The sequence below is a fragment of the Pungitius pungitius genome, chromosome 3 (assembly GCF_949316345.1).
Source record: "Pungitius pungitius chromosome 3, fPunPun2.1, whole genome shotgun sequence".
Classification (NCBI taxonomy): Eukaryota; Metazoa; Chordata; class Actinopteri; order Perciformes; family Gasterosteidae; genus Pungitius; species Pungitius pungitius.
Genome location: NC_084902.1, coordinates 152142 through 170115, shown reverse-complemented (window position 1 = coordinate 170115; position 17974 = coordinate 152142). Strand labels below are relative to the sequence as shown.

General features: G+C 41.3%; 1 protein-coding gene across 1 annotated transcript; it reads right to left on the bottom strand.

The window, feature by feature from the left end:
* Window positions 1-293: 293 nt before the first annotated feature.
* Window positions 294-17183, bottom strand: nyap2a (neuronal tyrosine-phosphorylated phosphoinositide-3-kinase adaptor 2a). Its single transcript, XM_037460915.2, has 8 exons — window positions 16978-17183; window positions 16756-16883; window positions 10972-11189; window positions 9119-9429; window positions 5647-6690; window positions 4221-4349; window positions 3864-3985; window positions 294-1284 (listed from the first exon to the last, which is right to left on the bottom strand). Exons 3-8 carry the CDS (start codon window positions 11172-11174, stop codon window positions 1072-1074), a joined length of 2022 nt encoding a protein of 673 aa, XP_037316812.1. The 5' UTR covers window positions 11175-11189; window positions 16756-16883; window positions 16978-17183; the 3' UTR covers window positions 294-1071.
* Window positions 17184-17974: the final 791 nt, after the last annotated feature.

The following is a 17974-nucleotide window of genomic DNA, read 5'->3' as shown; positions in this document are numbered from 1 at the left end:
GACAGAAAGAGCACCTGATCAACTCTGCACAATAATTGTTGCTATTTCCTGAAATAGTTTCTTGCTTTTCATGTTTTGTAAAACTCAAATTTAGTTATTTTAAGTGCTAAATAATTAGGTCAAAATAAAATGATTAATATCTTAATACTGATTTCATCACATCACTTTTTTCACCGTGTTGAGACATCTGCATTATTAAACTATTAGGATACCTTTTTTGATCATTTGAAAAACCAAGATATTAAAATATTTACCTTTAGGGATAACAGAAACTGTCACATATTCAGACTCAATAGAGTTTTAAATATTGATTTATTTGAATAATGAATTTGTAGAAATGATGTTCATCTGTTCATTTTAGAGATATTTGGTTAACTTCTTTACTTCTCTCAATGTTCTCTGCTTTATTTTCTTTCTTAGTGTCACACTTGATTAATTAATAATTGAAGGTCCAGTAATATGTAATATAGGCTTTATACCTTTAAATTTAACAACTTTATTCATGTATAAATGCCCACAGCTTGCAGTGATACGGGTTAGGCTTAACTTTCGTTAACAGATGTTTGTAAATTTGATTAAATTTTATGGACTGTACAGCTGATTGACGGCAGTGAAGGGTCAGCAGATACTGTCAATTAAACAAAACAGCAGCTTGTAGCATAAACAAGCTGTTAATCTGTCCTGATGCCTTCATATTCATCATCATATTTATCATCATCATCATCATTACCACCATCAATGGCTACGTTTACATGCACACCAAGTCTTTGATAGGACTCATCCAAACAGAATATTCTGAAATAGACTCAGTTCACGGGAGGATTCTGTGGACGTGTACTCAGCACATTCCAAAAATAAACATGACTTCTTGTGTGTTGTTCTTTTGAAGAGCCACGAAAAGAAAAGATGAAACAGTGACAACAAGGAAACACCACAGGAGCAAAATGACGGCACGAGAGAAAGTCATCTGGCCTGATGGGGTCATTTCATGTGAGCGGATCAATAGAAAATCATTTCTATTGGCCACATTGACATCTTAGTGGAAGAAGTATCTTATTGTGTGTGCTGTTTTCAGATGGCCGTGTCCCAGAACACTGCTGCCGTCTGTCCGGTGACGGCGCCGTAGGGCGGCGGCTGCTTTCTCTTCCAGCTGGGCAGGATGGGCATGCTGTCCTGTTTACACAGATTCTTCTCAGGACGCTGACGAGCTTTAATCTCTCGACATAAAACCTGTTTCTTCTCAATCATCTCCATCATGGTTGTGTCTCCGCTGAGCCAAGGCATCTGCAATCAATCAACCAATTACCAATCAATCAACTGATCCAACAATTGATTGAAAAATCAACTAATCTATCACCTTTTACTTTTGCCCTGCTTTACCTTACTTTTTAATCACTTTCTACCGTTAATACCAATTTACATACGCTTATTATTGATTTATTATATTTTTTTCTGTTACCAAACTGTCTGCATTGTGTGTATTGCTATTGAGTGTTCTTTTACAAAAAGAGAAGATACACACATGTATCTTTAAAAGTTCTGCGAATGAGATCTAATTCCTTGGTAGAATCAAAAGGACATTTGAAGACAGACTGACAGACTTTTTTTTTCATTTCAACTACGTTTGTCTATATGAGAGTTTGATTTACAGATATTTAAACGGGAAACAGATGGATTTTCATATCTAAGACTTCTGTGAGTTCTGACCTATGTGAGTTAGCAGAGCTGTAAACTTCTATCAGCCCAAAGGCTTCCCTCAAGTTTCAAACCTATTCGAGGTAACAGTTTTTGTCTTCTATCAGTGGGATGAAATCCTGTTTGACACTAGAGCTTTTTTAACTTCTGGGGAAACAAACCCAAGGGGATGAGTAATAAAATGCAGTTATTATTCACACTTTAACACAAATTAAAGTGACTATCTCCCGAACAAGATGCAGTGGAAAATGTCCTTCCATCAAAATAATAAAAGAGATTGTCCTTCAAAGAAATGTTTGGAGATTCAGTGGAAATAGTTTTCCCTACTTTCCAGATTGGGCCAGGCACACTCATATTTAAGGGAAGGGTTAAGACTTTCCTCTTTGATAATGCTCTCTTTCTCTCCCCTTCTGTCAGTTGTTGTCGCGACTTCTCTGTAAACAACATTTTGACCAGAGTCTGATGTGCAACAGGACTCTTGAGGCGTAACCCTCAGAATAGGATAGAAGCTGTTTTGTTCACTCTGTGTGATGTTCACCACAGATGTTATTATTATCAGTCATCAAAAGCGAAGCAAATTTTTGCGACGCTTTACTCGCCCGAATAGTTGTAGCCTTCTTTCGCGTCGCGCTTCAATTGCTCCTGAAAGGGGCCGTGACTTATCTCCGTTACTCGTCTCCGTAAAGACAGTTATAATGGCGTTAAGATAGAGATCCCCCAGTCTTTAAAGACATGTGAGATTGTAGACAGTTGAGTCATTGTTTCCTTTTTTCCAGAACAATGGTATCCATGATGACCCTATCGGTAGTGGACTGTCTTATAATGGGTTAACACTACTTTTGAGGTAGTCTGTCTATTGTTTTGATTGGGAGAAATTACATGCTGTGCTTCAGAAGTTGGTGAAATTAAATATTTTATTAATCATAAATCTCAACGAGTACACAAAGTTTCAGATTTCATGTCACTGTACAACGTATTATGAACCGAGAGACAGGAACAAACAGTTTGTCAGGAAATTATAGTCTACTACAGATTAGGGGGGTGAGGTTAAAGGCCAGGGTTAACATGAGATCGGTTAGGGTTAGGTGACAACAGCTTTTTGATTAGAGTGAAGAAATGTCAAATAATTTAGATAATTTAAAAGCAATCGATTTCAGTGGAAGTATATTCACTGATTTAGTGGTTTAGTTTTAGTGTGAAGTACTTTTTGTTAGTTTAATGACAATGTCAATGAAAGTTTGTTAGTTTGAGAATGAAATGACTACAGCCTGTTCTCATTCCCATAGTTTGAGGCTTAGGGTGACCCCAACTTTTCAGATTCTGTATGCGATGCACTAGACTTTTGAGAAAGAGCAATGACTAGACCAATTGTGTTGTTGAAATATTTCAAGTTTCATATGTGATGTTTGTCTTGAGTTTATGAATGTATTTTACAGATATTTTAAGGTCAAGGTTTTTCCTGAACCTTACCGAGTGGTTAATGTGACAGTAGTAGATCGTCATTGTTTGACCTGCTGGACTAACCAGTGTTAAAAAGTGACACAATGAATCTGACCAAGTGGAATGAGAACACGTTGAGTATAACTTCATTTTAAACATCACACTTATTTAAATATTAATTATTTAAATGAATTTAGGCTTAGAATAGAAAAAAACATTACATTTACCACCAAATACTTTACACACAAATCTGATTATGAAATGTTCCTTCAAGAAATGAAAGAAACCCGATCTTTACTAGTTTATATGTTAACATTTCAGATGTCAGTCAGCTGATGGAAGCCTCTGCCAGTTTGTAAAACGTTTTTACGGTCTGTTGCTCAGTGACGTTGAATCCTGTGAGGAATATAAAGTCACCAATTATGTATCTAAATAAAATATTATTTATTATTATTTAATAATATATATTCTTTTTTTGTAACTGATTTACAAAATGTATGGAATTAAACAGACAAAGAACACAGTTACACAGAGACGAATACCGGAAGTAAACAGAAAGTTACACAGGTGGACAGATATATAGACAGGTGGATGGACTAGGGAATAGACCGTTGGACAAACATGTGGAAGGACAGGCAAGTTAACAGATATGTGGACAGAAAGATACAGACAGTTGGACAGACCTGTTGACAGAGAGGTGGTAAGACGAGTGTTACACAGGGGCGTACCTGGCTGAGGGCAGGGTGATGCAGCTCATACAGGTGACGATGCGGCGTCCCCCCTGGCGAAGGAACTCCTGACGTTGAAGCTGAACGGCCAAGTTTACACACCAACTTGGATTCTGCAGATTCTACTTGGTTTTTGCATCAATTTCCCAAAAGAAAAAAAGATTACTGGAGAAACTTCACTTGTTAATAACTGAATGGTCTTCTGACGGTGTCAGAATAACAAAAACTAAAATATATTCACAAGACAAAAGATACCCAAGATACAAAAGGACAGCAGCATGAAGCTAAATCTATGATTCTGGGCAAAATCTACTTCACATTTAAACTTGGCCTCTTGACACTATCTTTAAACCTGACCTCCTCCTCCCGCTCCTCCTGACAGCATCATAGTGGGGCTCACAGATGACCTCCCCATCCTGCTTGGAAGTGGACTGGACTGCCGTTCTCTGTCTTTGCTGCCGTGTCTTGGCAGAGACCTGCAGTCTCCTACAGAGACACAACAGGATTGAAATAGACAAGACAAAGAGAAACACACATCATGAGAGAGGAAAGCAGCTATGTAACTTTATGGAATCAATATGTAGGACAAAGAAACCCAAAGAGAGAACAAGAAGATAATTAGCATGTAACTCGGAATGTTACAGAATGATGTTACAGATGAGATGAGATGAGAAATGTAAGATAAAGAAATAATTCTCCTCTTCTTTCTAACGACACGTTTAGTGGCTCGCTGGGTGTTTTTTGGCATCTGCTCCAAAAATGGAACACCCATGATAAAATGTGTAATAAAATCATAACTACTTTCTCTATCTTGGACAATGGTTTTTGTGGGGATAAAGGGGAACCCTCTTTGAGTGTTCTGATGTGTAACATGTCTACATGTGATGAAATAAATGAATAAAACACACAAAAAAACCACCCTCTTATTCTATAAAACATGGGAATAAAACCACATCTAAGTGAGCCCAGTGGATGGACAGTAATTCTGGAAGGTTTTACGTTGATTAAGTAGAGTCACTCACAACCATTTACTCCCGTTCACATCCATTCGATCCAATTCACTCCTATTGATCATGTGGATCACATTGACTCTTGTTACGGGTGGTCTCTCTCAGGAATCAGGAAAAGTTTATTGCCATTATATGTTAGACATACATGAAAATTGACTTGGCCTTGGTTCCAATCATCTGATTGCTTCCAGACCTTCTCCCCCTCTCCAGGTAACTTGGGATCCTGCCTGGAACTACTAGGTGATACTGCTTAGTGAGTGGGTCTGGAAGCAATCAGATGATTGGAACCAAGGTGGGTAAAAGGCTGGGGAAGCCAGGAAGAAAGGAAGGGCTTAGAGTTGAAGGCACACCTCTTGCAGTGTGTGGTCAGGTGTCTGTGTTTGCCGATGTGCTGGTAATTATTTATGGTGGCATTCTTCTGCAGTTGGAGAGTAAGATTTTGAGTTTGAACATGAGATGGAAGTTTTTTTGTGATTTATCATGAAATAAATCCCTCTTTTGGTTACAAATTCCTTCTTTTAGTTTATTTTCATTTGTTACTCCCCAGCTTCCCTAGACATCCGTGGAGGGAAGTAACCACCCTATTGATCCCATTCATTCTATTTATCGCATTTATCCTACTGATCCTATTGATGCTACTAATCCCATTGATGAAACTGATCAAACAAAACAGATTGATCAGATTGATCCTGGCTTCATTATCTGTCTAGAAAAATGTACACTGAAACTAACCTTTCAGCTTTGGAGGACTCTATCACTGATGCAGTGTTTACCTTCACTTCCTCTAGTCTTCTTGCTTCCTGTCACTTTCTTCATCACATGTCTACCTGAGGTAAACAGGTTGTTGAGTTCCTCCAATGGGCTTGTGGGTGTCTGTGACCTCATTGATACATTCTGCATGGAGCCGTGGGTAGAAGAGGAGTTACTCAGCTTGGCGCCGGCCTCCCCAGCCCTGTGTGAGGATGAGGACGACGAAGAGGAAGACCGGGGCATACTTCCTCCTGCCATCAGAGTGTCATATGGTGGAGGTCTCTTCAAGCTTAAGGGAGTCAGAGAGCGACCCATGCTGACTGGAGAAGGACATGCTGATTGGCTGCGGGGGTAACCATGCCCACTGTGGGCGGAACCAGAGGACTTGTAGAGATTGGAGGGGAGAGGCGGAGCTGATGAGCGGCCGGAGGAGGTTATTGTGTTTGTTGAGGCCAGGTCCCGGTCTCTGCCTCGTTCTCGTTCCCGCTCCTTGCGATGGTGTGTGGAGCTCTGAGATTGTTCAACACCACCTGACTTGGAGTAGGAGGAATTTTCCATCATGGGCAGCCGTGTGACCTCTAGAGGGGTGAGAGGGGACTCGTCAGAATTTGGGGAGCACTGAGCAGGAAGGGGGGGGAAGACGAGCAGCGGTGGGCGGTGAGTCAGGAGGTTGGGAAAAGGTGGCGGGATATCGCAGATGGATCCGCGGGACGTCCAGGCTTCAAGATCTATTATGGTGGAGTGGGCATCCTGCAGGAAGTCCTCAAGTATGGGATACTTCATCTCCTCGTACACAGCCTCGCTCTGCTCGTCCTCCACAGCTTCTGGACCTTTCAGGTCTCGTGGGATGTTCCCCACCATCTCAATGTAGACGGGCTCCTCATCCTCCGTGTCCCTCGATGCTGGACTCTGGGCCGAAGATTTATCACATCGCAAAGAAGACTTCCTGTTGCTATGGTTATGGATGTAAGATTCATCAAAGGAGGTGCTGAGCTGAGTGTTTGGGTTTCTTTTGGGTTTAGGTGGAGGCATCTTCTTGTAGTCTTCACTGCAGAGATGACATCCAGCTGCAGAGAGACAGACAGACAGTGATGCCATCCAAGTGGTGTTCAGTTTAACCCAGTTGGTAAAAGTCGAGAAGAATACTCGCCTTTATTCTTCACAGCATACTTTCATTATCTGGTATTCTGCATTACTTGATTGTGATGAGGGTTAGGGTGTATTTGAGTTACTACTGTGTGTGTGAGTGTGTGTTACTAAAAGTTCCTGGTCTCTGACGACGTGTAGGTCCTCATCACAAGTTGGATAGATAAATTCAGTGAGTTAGCGAATAATTCGAAAATAGTTAAAACTATGAGAAAATTAATCCATAAAACTTTCCATCATCTCAAACCACTCAGCCCATTTTCCCAGTCAGTATTTTAAGTGCATCATAGTACAGAAATAGCACTGGTGAAAATTACAAATTATCTTCTACTTTCATCAGACCAAGGACTTGTCTCTTTTCTTATCTTGCTGGACCTCAGTGCCATTGATCTTTGTATCTTGTTGCAGGGACTAGAACATTGGATTGGTATTAAACTATACTCAGCTGTTTAAAATCCTATTTATCAGATTGATCCTAGTTTGTGCTCGTTAATGGCGAATCCTCGACCACCAATGATGGTCACAGAGTCCCACAGGGGTCCGAGCTTGGACCAATTTGTATTTACCCTGTATATGCTTCCTTTGGGCAACGTTATCAGAAAACACTGCATAAACTTTGATTATTATGCAGACATTACTCAACTGTATCTGGTGATCAAGCCAGAAGACACCAACCAGCTTTTTAAGACTTCATGAATGTCTTGGAGACATCAAAACTTGGATGACCTGCAACTTCCTGATGCTAAACTCAGAAAAAAAGTCTTGATCGGCCCAGAGCGCCTTTGAAGTCAGCTGCCATGTGATACAGTTTATCTGGATGGAATTGCTCTGGTATCCAACAGCACCGTCAAGAATCTTAGAGTTCTCTTCAACCAGGATATGTCCTTCAACGCTTATATAAAGACTTCAATGACTGCTTTTTTTCATCTAGGTAATATATTGAAAATCAGGAACTTCCTGTCTCAAACTGATGCAGAAAAACTAGTTCATGTGTTTGTTACTTTTAGAGTAGATTAGTGTAATTCTTTGTTACCAGGCTGCTCTTTTAAGTCTCTTCAATGCTGCAGCATGTGTATTAACATGAAGTAAGAAAAGGGATCATATTAATACTGTGTTAGCTCCGTCTGGACCCTGATACTGACTTCTGCCTGGCCCGCAGACACCTACAGCTACCATTGATCTATATATATGTAATGTAATGTAACAACAGCAAACTGAGACTACAGTTTGCAGGCTAACCAAAATTGGACAATAGAAGATTGGAGAAACGTTGTGAGTCTCAATTTCAGCTGCGACATTCAGATGTTATTGTCGGAATTTGGCATAAACAACATGGAAGCATTGATCCATCCTGCCTTGTATCAACCGTTCAGACTGGTGGGTTGGTGTAATGGTGTGGGTAATATATTCTCGGTACACTTTGGGCCGCTTAGTACCAATTGAGCATTGTTTAAATGCTGCAGCTTACCTGAGATTTGACAACGTCTATAATTTATGAGATACTTTTATGGTGAGATTAATGCAATAAAATATTTTTTACACAAAACTGCCGCATGCCTGCAATCAGATCGGAGAGACCGAGACGGTGGTCGAAGATTGAGAGAGCGTTTTGCATTAGAAGTAAAACAAACAGAGAGCGGAGAACTCTACACAGGGATTCCTCAACGCGTCAAACAGATAGGGCATAAGTGGCAAATGGACTACTTTAGGCACTAATAGTGCCTGGAACATGTTGGTAGCACTAAGTGACTTCCAGCTCAACATCTACCCAGCACGGCCCAGTCTGCAGAAGACCACCACTGTTGCCCTAAAAGAAAGTTGTTTGGAAAATGCCCTGGCTAAATCTCGAGAGATTGTTGGGCACTTCAAACACAGCCATCTAACGATGGAAAGTTGAGAGGACAGCAACATGCACAAGGACAGCAGGAAGAGTCACTAGTTCCAGACGTTCCACCCGGTGGAATTCTGCCTTGGTGATGATCAAATGTGTGTAGTTTTTTGTTTATAAAAATGCAATTAAAGATTAGTGTCTAAAACGAACGCGTTTTAAAGTGATTACTTGTTAATTTATAAGATTTAGTCTCAAAATGAAGAAATTAAGTTTAATCGCGATTAATCATAATCATAATCCTTTTCAAATCTATTCACAGCCCTAATATATACGTCACAATTACACACCAGGTGTCATGTGTTAATCATCAGCTTGTGGTTAATGACACCAACTAGTAGTTCGACATGACACCTGCTTGTGGATAGACATGACAGCTGATTAAACATTGACCACCAGCTGGTGTTATGTCTAACTAGCAAGTGTCTAACCAGCTGTCATGTAGGCTGTGGGGTTTTCACCTTCGGCCGGCTCTGAGGTGTCTCTGGTCTCTTCAATATCTGTCTTTGGTACTCCAGGGCCTGCGTTCACCATCTCAGAGCTGCTGCTCAGTTTGGTGTTGGGGTCTCGCTTTGGTTTGGGTGGGGGCTGTTTACGGTTTATATTGGAGTCATCATCTACGCCCACAGAGTGGAGGGACTGTGATCGAACGGTGAAGCCCTGACTTGGAGGTGGCAGACGATCCTGCGGTGCCGGCATTGTCATGAAACCCATCCTGAAATGTTTTCCAGAATATGCCCCGTCTGTTGCCATGGCTACATCCTCACCAATCCTGAATGGACAAGTGGAGGGACAAAATTGTAGATTATTTATCAATCACACAGCAACTTTACGCAACTTACAACAAACTCTGAGTAACAACATTTACTATGAGATTGTTACACTGTGCTGTATATCTATATAACTGTATGACTGTACAAATGTGCCCTCTGTTAATTCCAACATTGTATTCAGAATGTGAACAGGCAGCATTTGTTTAGCGTTCTCTCAATGTATTTTTTTCTGGCAGCGATTTGACTAAATTCCTGTTTGGTCTATGAAATAATATATGAGCAAGAAGTTTTCTTTCTAAATAAAGTTGAACAGAGACTGAATCTTATTTTGACTAGTCTAAAAATCAAGTCAGAGAAGTCAAGGATCAAGTATGCAATACACTATTGAGATCCAAAGCTTCCATTAAACGTCTTCAACTCATTTTATTTCTTCCTCACAGTTTGGGACTCTGCATACACAAATCTTCTGCTGTCCGCAGATCTAAAACTTTGAAATGAAACATAACTATAACCTAACTGTTGAGGTGAAAATGAACATTTCACACTTGACACCAAAGAAACTCCCAGAATGCAACACTAGCAGGCCAGTGCAGTGCTCATTATTCAAAATCAGCACACCTGTAAATAGCGAGTTTCAGAAAAACATCTCAGTAGAGAGAAGGGAAAAAAAAAATCAACTCATTGTACATTCAAAGAACTCATCAGTACAGAAATGAGTTTTTTCTTATGGGGATGATTATTTGAAATCTGCATTTTCTGCATAACTTTTGGTTTTTGTGTGTTTTTGAAGGATTTCAACCTGATTGACCAGCCAGACAAAAGAATGAAAGAAAATAAACATTAATCTGAGTTGGAAAGAGTTGTCCCATGTGTCCTTTTCGGTACTAAGCCATTTCAAGTTGGGCCAGAGTTGAAAGAAAACTCAAAGAACTTGAAATATATACACCTCTGACTTTAAATATAACTCTGGCAACTGCCACCTACAGAAGTTCTGATGACTCTGCAATCGTTGGTCGCATTTTCACCAGTGATGACAGAGAGTACAAAAAACTAAACCAGGACTTCTTAGGATGGTGCCAGCGGAACCGCCTCCTGGAAAACTATAGCAAAACCGTGCAGCTGGTGGGTGACTTTTGTCGGGGGAAACACACTACTTCTGTACCAGGGAACTTCCAGTGCTCGTTGCACTCCATAGGACCTTTTTTGACTTTGTCGTGGCATCTGCCATTTTTCTCGGGGTGGAGTTGGCGGCCGATGGGAAGAGACTCAACAAGCTTATCAAGAAGGCCAGCAGTGTGCTAGGGTCTCCACTGGACCTGGTGGAGGTGGTGGGAGACAGGAGGATCATAACTAAGCTATCATCCCTGATGTGCAACACACGGTGGACACCCTGGAAGCTCTGTACAGCTCTTTCTGCGAGCAGTTTTATTTTTGTCCATTATATTTATACTTACTTAATACTGATGGTCTTGTTTTTCTTTTTAATATGTATCTTGTGTGCAAAGTAAGTAAAACTAATAAATATCTTATCCATATTGTACCTTTTGATGGCCTCTTCCTGTCGTCTCTTCTTCTGGTGTTTTTCCTGCATGTAAGTCCAGTTATTCTGGTTGCGGATCCGGTCGCTCTCTCTAGCGATGTCCGAGGCATTTTGGATAACCAGATTGTCATATGTTCTAAGGCCACTGTCCTCCACATACTGAAAAAACCTCCTGAAGGAAGACGCCTCCTCCTGAGACCTCATGACTCTCCTGGGGACCTGAAGGATTGTAGAAGAGTTACTTTACAAAATAATAATACATGTTAATACATGACACAAGTAGAACTGAAAGCTGTCTAGGTTTGGGTTTTGTCAGGAGTGGGAGTTAACTCTTGCCTCCTTCAGAGAGGAAAACAGCCAACTAGCAGAGCAATGTTAATGATACAGGGGAGGAAAGGAAAAAGGTCAGGAGCGATAGAATAGAATATGGGATGGAATGAGGTCAAGAGGGCAGGTGGTGGGACGGGCATGTCGGGGGGCAGCGGTCAGCCAGACACGTGGTCAAAAAGACAAAAAAATCAAGGAGAGGGTTGAGAGTCGAACACAAGTCTATGACTTCATAAACAGAATACCTCACCACTAGGCTACTTGCCTTGTCATACAAAAGCCTGCAAAATGTAAATAAAATTGGTAGGATCACCTCCACTCAGTCAAGGCAAAGAACAGGAGCTCCACCTCTGCTCCGACGAGAAGTAATAACTGGCAGATATACACTCTCCGGCCACTTTATTAGGTACCCCATGCTAGTAACTGGTTGGACCCCCTTTTGCCTTCAGAACTGCCTCAATTCTTCGTGGCATAGATTCAACAAGGTGCTGGAAGCATTCCTCAGGGAGTTTGGTCCATATTGACATGATGGCATCACACAGTTGCCGCAGATTTGTCGGCTGCACATCCATGATGCGAATCTCCCGTTCCACCACATCCCAAAGATGCTCTATTGGATTGAGATCTGGTGATTGTGGAGGCCATTTGAGTACAGCGAACTCATTGTCATGTTCAAGAAACCAGTCTGAGATGATTCCAGCTTTATGACATGGCGCATTATCCTGCTGAAAGTAGCCATCAGAAGTTGGGTACATTGTGGTCATAAAGGGATGGACATGGTCAGCAACAATACTCAGGTAGGCTGTGGCGTTGCAACGATGCTCAATTGGTACCAAGGGGCCCAAAGAGTGCCAAGAAAATATTCCCCACACCATGACACCACCACCACCAGCCTGAACCGTTGATACAAGGCAGGATGGATCCATGCTTTCATGTTGTAGACGCCAAATTCTGACCCTACCATCCGAATGTCGCAGCAGAAATCGAGACTCATCAGACCAGGCAACGTTTTTCCAATCTTCTATTGTCCAATTTCGATGAGCTTGTGCAAATTGTAGCCTCAGTTTCCTGTTCTTAGCTGAAAGGAGTGGCACCCGGTGTGGTCTTCTGCTGCTGTAGCCCATCTGCCTCAAAGTTCCACGTACTGTGCGTTCAGAGATGCTCTTATGCCCACCTTGGTTGTAACGGGTGGTTATTTGAGTCACTGTTGCCCTTCTATCAGCTCGAACCAGTCTGGCCATTCTCCTCTGACCTCTGGCATCAACAAGGCATTTCCGCCCACAGAACTGCCGCTCACTGGATGTTTTTTCTTTTTCGGACCATTCTCTGTAAACCCTAGAGATGGTTGTGCGTGAAAATCCCAGTAGATTAGCAGTTTCTGAAATACTCAGACCAGCCCTTCTGGCACCAACAATCATGCCACGTTCAAAGTCACTCAAATCACCTTTCTTCCCCATACTGATGCTCGGTTTGAACTGCAGGAGATTGTCTTGACAATGTCTACATGCCTAAATGCACTGAGTTGCCGCCATGTGATTGGCTGCTTAGAAATTAAGTGTTAACGAGCAGTTGGACAGGTGTACCTAATAAAGTGGCCGGTGAGTGTATTTTGCGAACTGAACACATTGAATGTGTCTGCAGAACACCTGCATGTCAAGCCTAGTCTGAAATCTGAGTGCATCTAGATCAAAAGAGTTGCTAGGGCTGCTTTATGAATACGCATAGAGGGCAAGCCTAAATGTGGTTTGGAAGAATTTAAATCATAATTTTTCTAAATTGTGTAAGGATTGGAGCACATTTAGTCCCTCAAAATCACCTCTGTTTTGACCTTGAAGAACGTGTTGCCATGGCAACAGCGTAACATGAAAAAAAAGTTTAATCATCAATACCTTGGGATTGTTTTGTCAAAATTTGAAGTCGCTGTGATAAAGTCCTAGGGAGGAGTTCGACAAAGTATAGCGTCTAGAAAGTGTAAAAAATAGAGGCAACATTGACACAAAAAAACATAAAAAATCACTTCCTGCTCATTTTAGAGCATGGTCCCGAGACTTTATTTTAAGTCTCGGGACCATGAAACGGCACTGGTGAAAATTACAAATGATCTTCTACTTGCATCGGACCAAGGACTTGTCTCTTTTCTTGTATTGCTGGACCTCAGTGCTGCATTTGACACCATCGATCACCGTATCTTGCTGCAGAGACTGGAACACTTGATTGGCATTAAAGGAAATGCACTCAGCTGGTTTAAATCTTATTTATCGGATCGATCCCAGTTTGTGTTTGTGAACGGTAAATCATCGAGGACCACCAATGTTGGTGGCCTTTGGGCGACGTTATCAGAAAACACCGCATAAACTTCTATTGTTATGCAGATGAAACTCAACTGCATCGATCGATCAAGCCAGAAGACACCAACCAGCTTGGAGACATCAAAACTTGGAAGACCTGCAACTTCCTGATGCTAAACTCAGAAAAAAAGTTATCATGATAGGCGCCTCCAAAGTCAGCTGTCACGTGATACAGTCTCTATGGATGGAATTGCTCTGGTATCCAACAGCACTGTCAGAAATCTTGGAGTTCTCTTCGACCAGGATATGTCCTTCAACTCTCATATAAAGAAGACTGTTGCATGTGTACAGACTGTAAAGCCCTCTGAGGCAAATTTGCAATTTTGGGCTATACAAAATAAAATGAATTTAATTTAATTTTACATATCTCCACACCAGCTCTATAATGTTGTTACCTAGGACTCTGACATATTTTTGAGTTTGCCAAAGCACCCCAAAATTTAATTGAACTTTCATGCGAAGAGCGCGTTCTCACGGCAACGTTTTTTAAAAAGTCCAAATATTCACCGTGAAAAGTCTTAAGGCTTATTTGCACAAATTTGAGGTTGATTAAATAAGGGTAAGTAGCTTATCAAAGTCTAAAACGTTGGCATTTACCTATGCCAATTTGTGGCGCTAAATAAAAAAAATAAAAAAATCAACTGAAATCAATGAAGTGGATGCCGGGCCACTCCCAGGTAGTTGCACAAAGACGCTTGATTTTTAATGATTTTTGACCACACAGGTGTCAGGATCAATTTGCCCAAAATTTGAAATTGATCGAATATAAACTCTCAGAGGAGTTTGGTTATTTCTGAATCAAAAATACAAGGGAAATTGGGAAAAAATGAAACTTTCAGTCGGCTCAGGCCCTAATAAAGTGCACTAGCAAACAGACAAGCATACTCTAAACACCTGTGTTGTGAGTGCATGTGAAAGTGACAAGTGTATATGCATTTTGAGTGACAGGTGGAAAAAGGGATGTCAGAGTCAGTCGGTGTGTTCACAGTGCAGCTAGCAATTTGCAATATCGTTGGCCTCTTATGTAAAAACAAGCTATAAATTTGAATGTTCGTCAATGTTTTTATTTGTATTGCCCTCATATGTATCAAAGTGGGCTGTAGCGAGTCAGCATTGATTGGCTATCATGTCCCTGCCCCTCTACTCCAGAGGATGATGACATATGTTATATATAAGATGTTCTGAACTTCACTTTTTAAATGGACTCCACTTGGATGGGGTTAGGGTTCACCCTTCTGACCAGTTAAAGTGCTTAAACACTACATGTCATCATTCAGCTATTCACGCCCTTTCATATATTGATGACATAAGCTACTGTGTAAAGGGTCACCTGCCCATCTGGACTAAAATAACCTCACCCCTTCATACACCAAATGCACAGCATGCATAGCACTTTTGGGTACGAGTCCAGGTCAAAGTGTTATTGGGCATGTGTCCATTTCAAGGACACATTGGCATGGACTAACTGAGCCTGGTTTCTACAGTGTATTAAGTGTTGAGAGCACAGACCAATTATTGATATTGTAAATGGCATCAATACCATAATACAGACCAATTTCCCCCAAGAGATAAGATACTAAGTACTAAAGGGTGAATACAAGTTTCACAATACTGAAGGAATCTCTCTCTCTCCCCCTCCCCCAACTCTCAGGCTTTTTCTAAAAATGGAATAGGGAGTCAGCTGGCGGTAACCTAGCAACAGCAGCATCTCCCAGAGGAGCATGATGTAATGCTCTCGATTCTCGGGTGAGGAAAAAGGAAAGGAGAATTTAAGGAGAGATAAGCAAAAGAGGGAGAGGGCCCTAGCCTGCCTGCCTTTTTTTCAGATTTCATTTATAAAATAATATTTCATTAAATAATTCTCACTGCAGTGTCTTCCATTTGCAGTGTCGCCAGTTGCTTTGACACTATAAACCCCAAAATAAAGGAGCCAGCAAAAGATTCCCTTTTTTGCCTTGGTCGATTAAATGTCTACAAGGATGCTTAGAGTATTTTGTGACACAGCTGACCTAGTTCGCAGACCTACAATTAGCTAGTGTCCAGCATGGTAGCCACCAGCTTCTGATCTGGTCCATTCACCTCAGCAGACCTTTGTCTGAAGCCCACATCTGCTGAACCTACCACAGTTCCTTTGAGAGTTAGGTGCCCCCCTGTCCAGGTGGGAGTTTAGTAGACCTGCCTCCTATATGGATTGCACATGCGTACGTTTTCCACTTAATGTCTAACCTAACAGGTGTGGCGTCATTGAATTCATGCAAATGCATAATGGTAACTTTATGAAGTTATATTAACTTAATTTTGCATGATTCCCAGAGTTTGGACTTTGGACATGTATCGTTTGTACTTTGTCACAAAACGTTGCTTGACCACACTTCAGAGTGAACAACTAATCCAATAATGTACATTCAATCCAAACTGCTGTTTATTCTGTTTTCTAATATTGTTTCATATTGATTCCTCTCGTAGCACTTTCTACTTTGATGCCGTAATCCTACAGATTACCCCAATGTGGTCCAATTAAAGGGATTATCTTCATAAATTATGGTAATAACTAAAGAGAAGTTATTTTATTTGTCAGCTGCTGCAACCACCAGATGTCCATGCAGCCAAAAAAAAGCTCCTAAGAATTGTAGTTTGATGCAGCAATACGTGCTATTAGCTGTGGAAATACACAGGGATGCTCATACGTGCATTCTGAAACATACACTCATTGCTTCATTCACAGATACACTCATTCACTCATTAACCCATATGATTTATGTAAATATCTCGTGGAGGAGATGAATTAGTGGTGTTTATGACTAATAATCACAAAAAGTTAACTAGCTTTGGAGGATTATTAATGAAAATTTAGGGACCTTCACCATTGACCATTGTTATTTCAGAGATTCTTTCAAAATAGCAGTGATTTTAGGTCTGATCCAAAATGGCGCAGTGTTGAAATTAGAGGCTGCTGTTTTAGGTTTAGGAGCCAGATATGCTGAATTTTGTTGATTCTGATTACAAGAAACACTGACAACCAATAGATACCATATGTTCACCAGCAGAACCAGGTTAGTATAGTTGAGAGAACGTGTAAATAAAATAAAAGAACAAACATTGAGGCTTACCGGAGAATCAGTGGAGACTCAAACTCCCCCCATTCCTTTTTCGCTGTTGCCTACAGTGTGTCGTTTAATATCTCATTCACGTGTCTTCTCTACTGTCGCCATCAGTGTCACCCTCCTTTCTTCAACCTCTGAGCAGAAACAAAGGCGGAGAGATGAAGATTTTAGCAGCTCAGCGAAGACTAGCTGCAATTCCTTTTCACAAAAACGTTAAACCACATTCACCCTTTAACACCTCCTTCCTCCCTTCCTTCGTCTCTTCCTTCTCTCCGTCCTTCCGTCTTATATACTCACTGCTTAAAGAATCACGCCTCATGCCTCACACTCTGCACACAGCCACACACACACACACACACACAAACACACAACCCCGTCGCCACAAGAAATAGAGAGGTTGAAACCACGGCAACCTGACAGCATCCTCACCCTGCTGACTCCTCCCCCTGCTGCTGAAAAAGAAGAGGGAGGGAGAAAGATGGGGGAGGGACACAGAGGGGAGAGATTTTATTTTCCTCAACACAGAAGAAGCAACTGTGTGCTTATATGTGTATTGATGACATTGCCTGGCATGATGTGCCTTATTTCTATGGCATCATGCAATGTCATAGCTGGTTGATTTGATCACTGATTTGGGGCCGGATTACAAAACTGCAGAATAGGTGGCCTACTATTTCACCGTGGCTCCAGTGGAAAAGGATTGGAAGGTTGGCGTGTCTACATCCCATTGCATTTGCGGCCCAGTCCCCAAAGCTGATTTAGGGAATGGAAATTTGAAGGGTTTGAAAAGGATAAGAAAAAACATTTTGTTGTGAGCGTCAGATTCAACGTATGCAGTGCAATGTGTGCTGGTGCATGTAGAGTTAATTCTCTTAGAAGCCCTGGCCAGGCTACTTAGGTTTGAGAAATCTGAAGAATTTTGTCACCCAGCGGTAGGGACCTGGAACAGATGGCTGAGCTAATACATGAAAAATAAATTAATATTAAAAGAGCAAAGGGAGCTTCCTCTGGGTTCAACCTGAACAGCCTAGGTCAGGAGTGCCCAACCAGTCGATCGCGGTCTAAAAAATAGATTTATTTATTTTTGGACAAAACTGCCGCTCTCCATCACAACTGACTATGCTGACTGCTATGATGGGCCGCACCAGTGGGTTTATTGCACTGTGCAAAGAATGTGAATCTTTCCCGGATATCCTGAATTATCATTGTATAATTCACCAGCAAG